Source organism: Pinus tabuliformis, chromosome 1_2, assembly GCF_031772625.1.
Source record: "Pinus tabuliformis cultivar Carrire ecotype Pingquan chromosome 1_2, CPIR1, whole genome shotgun sequence".
In the NCBI taxonomy this organism is placed as follows: domain Eukaryota; kingdom Viridiplantae; phylum Streptophyta; class Pinopsida; order Pinales; family Pinaceae; genus Pinus; species Pinus tabuliformis.
Genome location: NC_142298.1, coordinates 28,728,780 through 28,738,420, shown reverse-complemented (window position 1 = coordinate 28,738,420; position 9,641 = coordinate 28,728,780). Strand labels below are relative to the sequence as shown.

General features: G+C 32.4%; 1 protein-coding gene across 1 annotated transcript; it reads right to left on the bottom strand.

Moving 5' to 3' along the window:
- Positions 1-3,034: 3,034 nt before the first annotated feature.
- LOC149204215 (pathogenesis-related 5 protein Cup a 3-like) lies at positions 3,035-4,244 on the bottom strand. The gene is made up of 2 exons (XM_089393239.1): positions 4,112-4,244; positions 3,035-4,008 (listed from the first exon to the last, which is right to left on the bottom strand). Exons 1-2 carry the CDS (start codon positions 4,185-4,187, stop codon positions 3,284-3,286), a joined length of 801 nt encoding a protein of 266 aa, XP_089249365.1. The 5' UTR covers positions 4,188-4,244; the 3' UTR covers positions 3,035-3,283.
- Positions 4,245-9,641: the final 5,397 nt, after the last annotated feature.

Sequence of the window (9,641 nt, the reverse complement as noted above, 5' to 3'; positions counted from 1 at the left end):
CAAATACCTTCAAGGAGTGGCCAATTCCACATTTGTCAAAATATCATGGAAAGGGATGTTTTCATGAAAGCCTCCATCCCTCCGAGTCATGGATCATATCAATAGCTTATTAAACTTAATGTTGAAATAAAATATCATCTCATAAATACACCCTTTCACCTAGAACGATTTTGGCTTCAAAATTTATACTTCCAAACAAATGTCAAAGATTGGTGGGATGAACTAGCTAACCTTAATGACTTAGTTATGTTTTGTCTTCATAAAAGAATGAGACACATCAAAATTCAACTTAAAACATGGAATAAGGTGAAATTTGGTAATATCCTACAGGGCAAGTAGAAGCTATTTAGTTATAATGCGCAATGGAATGGATATTATTTAGTTATCAAGCGCAATAATGATCCTGATACAACTAACATAGTTGAAATTTGTCTTACCTCCACTTTCTTCAGCTTTGAAGGGGAATTTTATGAACAAACTTGTGGTGTTGCCATGGGTTCCCCCTTTTCCCCTGTTGTGGCTAGTTTGTTCATGGAAGAATTTGAATCTAAGGCATTTTCCTCTGCTCTATTCCAACCGAAGATGTGCAAAATATTTGTGGATGACACTTGCATCATCTGGCCCCATGGTCAAGAAAGGTTGGACCTATTTTTCCAGCGTCTTAAAAATCAATCGAGTTCCATTAAGTTTACTATGGAATGTGAAATCAATGAGTGTCTGCCTTTCCTTGACGTCTTTACTTCTAAAGAAGGGGATGGTTCTTTCACCCATCACTCTTTCGGAAGAAAACTCACACAGAAAAATATCTTAATGCTAAATCCCATGATTTGCTTACTCAAAATCTAGGTGTTCTCAACACCCTAGCCACTAGGGAATTAAGAGTTTATGATGAAAAGCACCTCAATGAATAAAAACACACCCCTTGAATGTTTTCAATAGTAATGGTTATAGTAAGAACTAGTGTCTTAAAGATTTCCTTAAAGCTGAAAAATGCCCTATGATTATGAAGGATCCCAAGGATAGGTTTTCATGGGTGCATCTTCCATTTATCCAAGGGACCACTGATAAAATTGCAAGGATTTTGAGGAAAGATAAAGTCCCCTCGACCTTTAAGCCCCTAAATACCATTAAGATCTCGCTAAGGTTTGTGAAGGACCATGTGGACCCCAAGAATATGAATGGTGTTTATCTCATCCCTTGCTCATGTAGGACTCCCTGCATTGGTGAGACTTACCACTCTATAAATGAAAGCATTCATGAGCATGCAACACACATAAAACTTGGGAGGACACGTTCTTTGGTTTTTGTTGAACATACAGAAAAGACTAAACATCATATCTGTATTAAGGACAATCAGGTCATTGCTCGAACTGATTATTTCCATCATTATAAGTTTAGAGAAGCTATAGAAATTAAAAGAAGACCTAGTAATCTAACAAAGAAAATGCTTAGAAGATTAGTAGTTGTTGGGTCTCTTCCTTATCCTCCTAATTATAATTTTTATTTATTTAGTTATTTAATTATCTATCTTTCCATTTATTTATTCACTATTATCATTGATATTATTATTATTATTATTATTAATTTTTTTTTTAATATCTTAACTTAATTTAACAGAATCATGCCCGGGAAATAGAATAGAATAAAGCCATATGCAGACTAAAAGCCCGAAGGGGAATACATGGCCAGCCATCCTTGTTCCCTTCCTCTAACCCTTCTATCTACTCATAATAACTCAAAGGCAGTTTTCTTTGCTTGCCTCTATCCGTATTCTTAAGGCGGGAGATGTGGGATCTAACAACCGTAAATGAAGAGATTCTGTGACTGGACCACTGCACACTATGGAAACCGACCCTATGCAAGAACCGAACACTCGAACCCTAGGGAGACAAACACCCGAACCCTATAGAATCAAAAAGATCCACACACGCACCCAATAATACAGTGTTGTGCAAGATCATCATTATAATAATATTTGGGTAGATTTTAATTTTAATTTCTTAACTTATTTAAATCAAAACATTTGTGTAAAATTGTATATATTTTTTTTTAATTCTATATATATATATATATATATATATATATATATATATATATATTTTGGTGAAATCTATTTAAATTTGATTTTTATTTATTGATTTGTCAATATTTAATTAAAAATTTATTTATTCTAAATAAAAAACATTATCATTAAATTAAATATTTATTTAGTCAAATTTAGAGGTTTAATTATTCAAAGCTTTATATTTAATATTTAGTTAGTGCTAGTATATTTATTGTTTAGCCATAGATTTAGAAGTTTAATTATTGAAAGCTTGATATTTATTTAAATATTTAATGAATCCTAGCATATTTATTGTTTAGTCATATATTTAAATTTAAATATATTATATTTACCTAGTCAAAAGAAATTAGATAATTATGTATTTAGGAAGTCAATTCTAAGTATCTATTTGTTTGAATTTTTATAAGGGATTAATCATATTTAACATAATTCTTTTCGTGCTAAAAAAATCTTTAAATTGATTAAAATTAATATTTATTTTTTTAGTAAAAACAGTTAAGGTCTTCATTCATTAATTATAATATTTTTTAATATTTAGTCGAAATTAGCTATTAAACTATTATTGTACAAAAATTAACTCTCTTCATTCCTATTTAATGTGTTGCCATGATGCGACTCTGCATTTCGTCCAGATGATTGATAATATTTTTTAATATTTAGTTAAAACTAGCTATTAAATTACTACTATCCAAAAATTAATTTTTTTTATTGCTATTTAATCTATTGTAATGAAGTGACTATGCATCTTGTGTTGATGACTGATGATTAACCACACTAGATAGTCCGAAAAGGGTAGGCAAAAAACTTTAATGTGTTTAGCACCGAAAAATTTGTTAACCATCATAATTATGATTAAAAAACTTAAGTTTGGAAATTATATATATAGTGAGAATGAAATACAGAGTTTTTCATCAGAGGAATGCTCTCATTTTCTTTATGAATTCATAGATATTACTTAACTTCCATTTTCTTTATGAATTCATAGATATTACTTAACTTCCAATAAAAGTGGGCTGAAATATATTTTTTTTAAATCACTGCATCTCAATTTTAACAATCACTTCAATAACCTCTTCTTTCTGGGATAGAACTTTGTGAATACACTGGTATTCGTTATTACATGGAAATGAGTTTATTCTGGGTAGAACTTTGTGAATACACTGGTATTCGTTATTACATGGAAATGAGTTTATTTATGAAATGGATTTAATGGCATCATCAAGGGCAGAAGACAATTTTGTAGTTTGCACCAGAAGCACATGTGAACGTGCTTGAAGTATCATCCTTTGCATAGCTGTAGGCCTGTGGGCATTGTTCCTTGAATATTTTGGAATAGTTGGTAGGAGAGCAATTGTCCACGTAGTCCCCAGTGCAGCAGTATTGAGGGGTGTTGAAAGCTACACAGGCGCTGTTGCATCCATCAGTCACTTTCAGTTCTGCAGGGCAGACGGTATTTACGTTGCTGCTACAGGTGGGTGCTGTGCAAGAAGCGTCGGAGGGAGTTAGGGAGAGAGGGACATTGAAACCATCAATTACGGAGATGTCATAGATGTCATAGTAATCTTGATTGTTGCGAATGGGGGCAACAGTATATTCAACCAGCATTCTAGGAGGCTGTCCCGAGAGTGTACAGCTGAGCACGCCACCGCAATCATGATTGTTGCTCCCACTCAGAGTATATTCAACCAGCGTTGTAGGAGGCTGTCCCATGAGTGTACAGCTGAGCACGCCACCGCAGTCACCAGTGCTGCAGCTTCCTTTACCAGAGGCATCGAAGGAGCATCCCGTACGTCCCCAAAATCTGCCTGCACTTGTCCCTGCGGGCACATCAACACTCCATGATTGCCCCTGCCTCAGCGCTTGACCGCCACCGACGGGAATTCCTGCGGCCCATACCGTGTATGAACACTGGTTCTGGATCACAAACGTTGCACCCGTAGCTCCTGCACTTACCAAAGCAAACAATTATTTATTTATGATAGGTACTCACCAAAACAAACAAATATGATAGGTACATAAAATACAGTCGAGGGATTACCACCTTACCTTGAACATAGAGATTAAATATTAATGCTAGTGTTGCTGTAACATAAACCGAAACTGCCAATGTTCTTGCCCCCATTGCAACGGCCACCGGCAAGTAATTAAACACAACTACAAAACAGCGCAACACAAGGAAGGAATTGCAGTTGAGCTTATTTCATGCTTGTATATCACAGGTGAGACTCTATATATAGGCGAGGGTAGCTAGCCAAAACTTGATCTTAGCGTACCGTATAATGCACGAAAGTCATATCAACTTCTAGATGTTCAAGGCCGCCTTAAACCAGCGATCACAAATATCCGACGAAATTCTTATTCTATCTGACTGACTATGTGGAAAATTTTACTAAGAAAAAGATTAAGATAAAATGTGTGATGTACAATAAGCCACGGCAATAGTTACTGAATAAGCTATTGTTTAGTCTAGAAAACACAAGGCGCAGAGGGCACGAGGAAATTTCGGAAGAAAAAACAAACATCAGAGAGCGTGATGTACAGATGGAGTCGTAGTTTCCAGGAATATTTCCGAATACGATTAAAGAATTCATTTTGATTTTTTTAACAAATTCCAAAATATGTTTAAAACATACCGTGAAATTAAAATTAAAATTAACACATCCCAAAAGCTTCCGCGTCATCCTCAAACCGGCGATCACGACCTCTGTGCGAGGGGGTTTTTCCAATATACGCCAAGACATTGTAAATTTGATGAGAAGCCAGTGTGAAAGATTGGAGAGATGAAGAAAATTCGTGGGCGTGCTGTATGAATTCAATAAAAAAGTTTTATTGAAAAGAGACATGCGCTGACTTGGTGGTCGTCGACAAGACAGTCGGTAGTCTTCCACTAACAGAAAATGCTGCATACAACGATTCTCCCATGTGAAAAAATCATGTCTTCCACTATTTGATGAGATGAAAGTAGGTGCGCAGAATTCCTTCGGTTGCGTTGCGTTGGTTTGTTGGTTGACGCTGTGGGTGGTAGAAAGATGGCGACTGTGAAAAGAAATATCAGTGTGTTCTCTCGTTTACCGCTCTGTCATTTTTGAACGGGTATAGGCTCTCGAAAGTTGAAAGAAAATAAAAAATTGCAAATGGCCAGTTAAGTGATTCCAGGAAAATATAGGAGGGGAATTCTTTAAAAATTTGGTTGCAACGTGTCCATCCAGCCGATCAACCCCACCATAGAAACCTCCATCATACTAAACCACTTTTTTGGACGACAATACAGATCTTCATTACTAAATTGGACATTTTGCAGCAATATATTAACACTAAGCCATTTACATGGTTGATTTTGGTATTAAGGTTTTATTATTAAGAATTTAGTACGTGATGATTTTTTCCATAGAGTTTGGTATATTATTTATTTTCAATAATATTTTATTAAAATATTTTTTTCCAAATTATATATATATGTCAAATCTATTTAAATTTAATTTTTATTTATTGATTTGTCAATATTTAATTAAAAATTTATTTATTCTAAATAAAAAACATTATTGTTAAATTAAATATTTATTTAGTCAAATTTAGAGGTTTAATTATTCAAAGCTTTATATTTATTTAAATATTTAATTAGTGCTAGTATATTATTGTTTAGTCATAGATTTAGAAGTTTAATTATTGAAAGCTTGATATTTATTTAAATATTTAATGAATCCTAGCATATTTATTGTTTAGTCATATATTTAAATTTAAATATATTATGTTTACTTAGTCCAAAGAAATTAGATAATTATGTATTTAGGAAGTCAATTTTAAGGTCTTCATTCATTAAGTATAATATTTTTTAATATTTATTCGAAATTAGCTATTAAACTATTACTGTACAAAAATTAACTCTCTTCATTCATATTTAATGTGTTGCCATGATGCTACTCTGCATTTTGTCCAGATGATTGATAATATTTTTTAATATTTAGTTAAAACTAGCTATTAAATTATTACTCTCCAAAAATTAATTCTTTTCATTGCTATTTAATCTATTGTAATGACGTGACTATGCATATTAAATTATTACTCTCCAAAAATTAATTCTTTTCATTGCTATTTAATCTATTGTAATGACGTGACTATGCATCTTGTCTTGATGACTGATGATTAACCAGATAGTTCGAAAAGCGTAGGCAAAAAAATCTAATGTGTTTAACACTGAAAAATTTATTAACAATCATCATTATGATAAAAAACTTTAAATTTGGAAATTATATATACAGTGAGAATGAAATACAGAACAGAGTTTTTCATCAGAGGAATGCTCTCATTTTCTTTATGAATTCATAGATATTACTTAACTTCCACTAAAAAGAAGATAATCGTTTTAGATTTTCGTTATTCTATTGAAATTAGTTGATGCAATTTTTAGCGAGATTGATAACATTTTTTATTTAAATTGTATTTTAATACATAAATAAATTTAACATATTAAAAATACTTCAATTATTTAATTTTTACCAAAAAAACATATAATTTTAAACTTTAAAATTTTATAGATTCCAAATAAAATTTAATAAATGGACAAGATGAAAGAAAAAAGAGGAGCAAAAAACTCAAAACATAAAACATCTAGATTAGATTATTTTACAGCTCAAATAGGAGTAAGGAATAAATAGGTAAGGAAAAATAGGAGTAAGGCGAGGACATAAATCAGCAGTGAATGAAGATAGTGATCATAAGATAATGGTAAAGATGATTACGTTGAGGTGGAAAAACTTATCTACATAAGAAGATTTAAGATTTATTTAATAAAGAAAAATATGGAAAAAATTGTCTACATAAAAAGATTTATGATTTATTTAATAAAGAAAAATATTATAAGATAGATAATTTAAAAGAAAATGTTTTTTATTTTTAATATTATTAAATTAATTGAAATTGATCAATATTTAGTTTTATTATAGAGTTATTATTAATGTTTATTTTTATCTTAATATTAATCCAGAAAAATGTTTTTTATTTTTAAAATTGAAATGATTGTTTCTCTATAATATTTTAGTTTTTTTTTATCTCTAAAGTTTTATTGCCCCACAACTTTTTCTCAAATTTTCATATAATAATAATTTTAATACTATCTATATTTTGCAAAATAATGTCCTTTATTTCTTATTTGTTTAACTAGAATTGGATATTGTTATGCCATCCCCTATAATTATATAGAGAATATTATATAATAGTAAAAGTGTTAAAAATGTAGGAAAAAGGTGTTGAGAATATAACATATAAATTTGATAAAATAAATTAGAAGTAAAATATATTTTTAATAAATTATTTTATTTAAAAAAATAATAATATAAAAATATATATAATTATATGATAATAGTTACCCTGCAAACTAGACTTTGAATGCCCCAGTCATCGTTGTCATTTTTCCTAACACTAAACTCCTCATCGGCCATGGTTGACATTGTAGAAGGGAGTTGCACTCCTTCTTATAGCAAGGTTGTTGCAAGAGAAAAATGAACTTGCTAGCCCTCATTCTCAAACCACCAAATCTTGAAATGATTGTTAGGAAAATAATTAAAAGTGTTCCTCTTCACAAGCTTCAACAATATGAAGATCTCTTAGGAGTTTCCTTGCCAAGGCAACCATACATCCAAAGTTTGATGTGCACTCCAATCATACTAGGAAGTACATTCAATACATGAGGATTCACACCCTAATCGTCATATTCCTTTACATCTAACCCTCAGAAAAGGTGCTCTCCTACTCGATCTAGAAAAAATTGAAGCCTAAGGGGCAGATAAATCTAGAACTTGACACAAAAGGATTTTTTACCATTGTCTTAACTAATATAAAAGACCATATGAGAGTATTTGAAAACCGCTCTTATTTCTTTAACTCTACAGGACTATATCTTAGGTTCTGAATGGAAAAATTTGTCCCAGACAAAAATATTTCATGGTAGCCCCATTTTAGATTCAAATGTACTTCTTGCCTAGGGAATTCTAAGATATGGAGATATTAGTCGATATCAGTAATGCCCTAGGAAACTCCGTTAAGGATTGTACACCATGAAACAAGGCAGGTATATCTCATTCATTCGTATCTTTGTTTATAGGACCGTTTTAGAACCCCTTGCCAATTCGATGGATATCTACTATTAAGATGATCTCTCAAAGAAGAGTTCGGGTTATGAACATACATAGTTCTATTGAAGAAGATGCAACAAATATGACTATCTATAAAATAATTCTCCCCTACTTGCTCCTAAGCCTACTTCGGCCCCACCCTAGTCATTGACCAAGATAGCCTCTCTAAACCGATAAACTTTCTCAAGGCCCCAAGTCCCCACTAGCAAAATTACACTATGGAAAAACCCTGGCTACTAGCAAAAATATTAATCTCCTGAAAAACCTTGAAATCCTAGCTCCATCAATGAATCCCCTTACTTTCAAGGTTGACATGTTGCACTCAAGCACTTCCACAAATCGTATCAAGGTTCCTCAAGCTTAGTCATCAAAACCCTTAAATCCTTAATCTCAAGAACCACCAAAGCTAGTGACCAAATTGGTGTTCACTAATGAATTGAATGAGCATATGGAATTGGATGCTCTAAACCCTGCCAACATTTGTAGTGCATGGAAATACATGGATCCAAGTTAAATTCTAGGGCATAATGTCAAAATATTAAGGAGAGTCATTCTCAATTCTAGGAACAAGCTTTAAAAGGCATCAATAGGCCAAAAACACTCTAGTCCACTAGGTGTTGATATAATCTCTAAAGGAAACATCAATTCCACATAAGGATGAGAAGAAAAAGGGTAGAGAGAGAAACCATAAAATCTTAGAAGAATTAGGGGATATTCTTGTCAACTCAAGAGGAATCAAGTTGATCTCATAGGTGTATCCCTCCTTCGATCCCTCTCCTCCATTAAGATCATCTCCTGGAATATTAGAAGCCTTAATTGCAGGGGAAAACATAGGATCCTAAAAAAGAAATGGATCTTGGAACATCCAAATTTCATGATGATTTAGGAAACCAAAACGTCCTCTGAAGCTTTTAATAAAATGATAAACAAATGGCGTCATGGTTTCCAATCATTAGGACTATATGCTCAAGGTCAATCTAGAGGTTTAGATATCATGTGGAACTCACAAGATGTGTTTATCCTCAACATGTTTGCTTTTAGAAATATTACCATCCAATTCCATCTCATTGGATCATCGAAGCATTGTTTCCTCTCAAATCTCTATGACCCCTCCCTTCTTAGAGACAAATCTTACTTCTTTAGTTCAATAAAAAAGTCCAATCTTCTTCTTTGCCTAGTATTCCTAGATCTTGGGAGGGAATTTTAGTCTAACAAAATTTCTTGAGGAAAAGAAGGGTGGTATCTTAAAACTTAAAGAAAAATCCAACTTGCTTGAGGACGTTATGGCCTCCTTTTATTTGGTAGAGCTCGACAACATCAACCATGTTTATGCTTGGAATAAATATAGAAGGGGTTCTCAACAAATACCTTCAAAGAGTGGCCAATTCCACATTTGTCAAAATATCATGGAAAGGGACGTTTTCATGAAAGCCTCCATCCCTCCG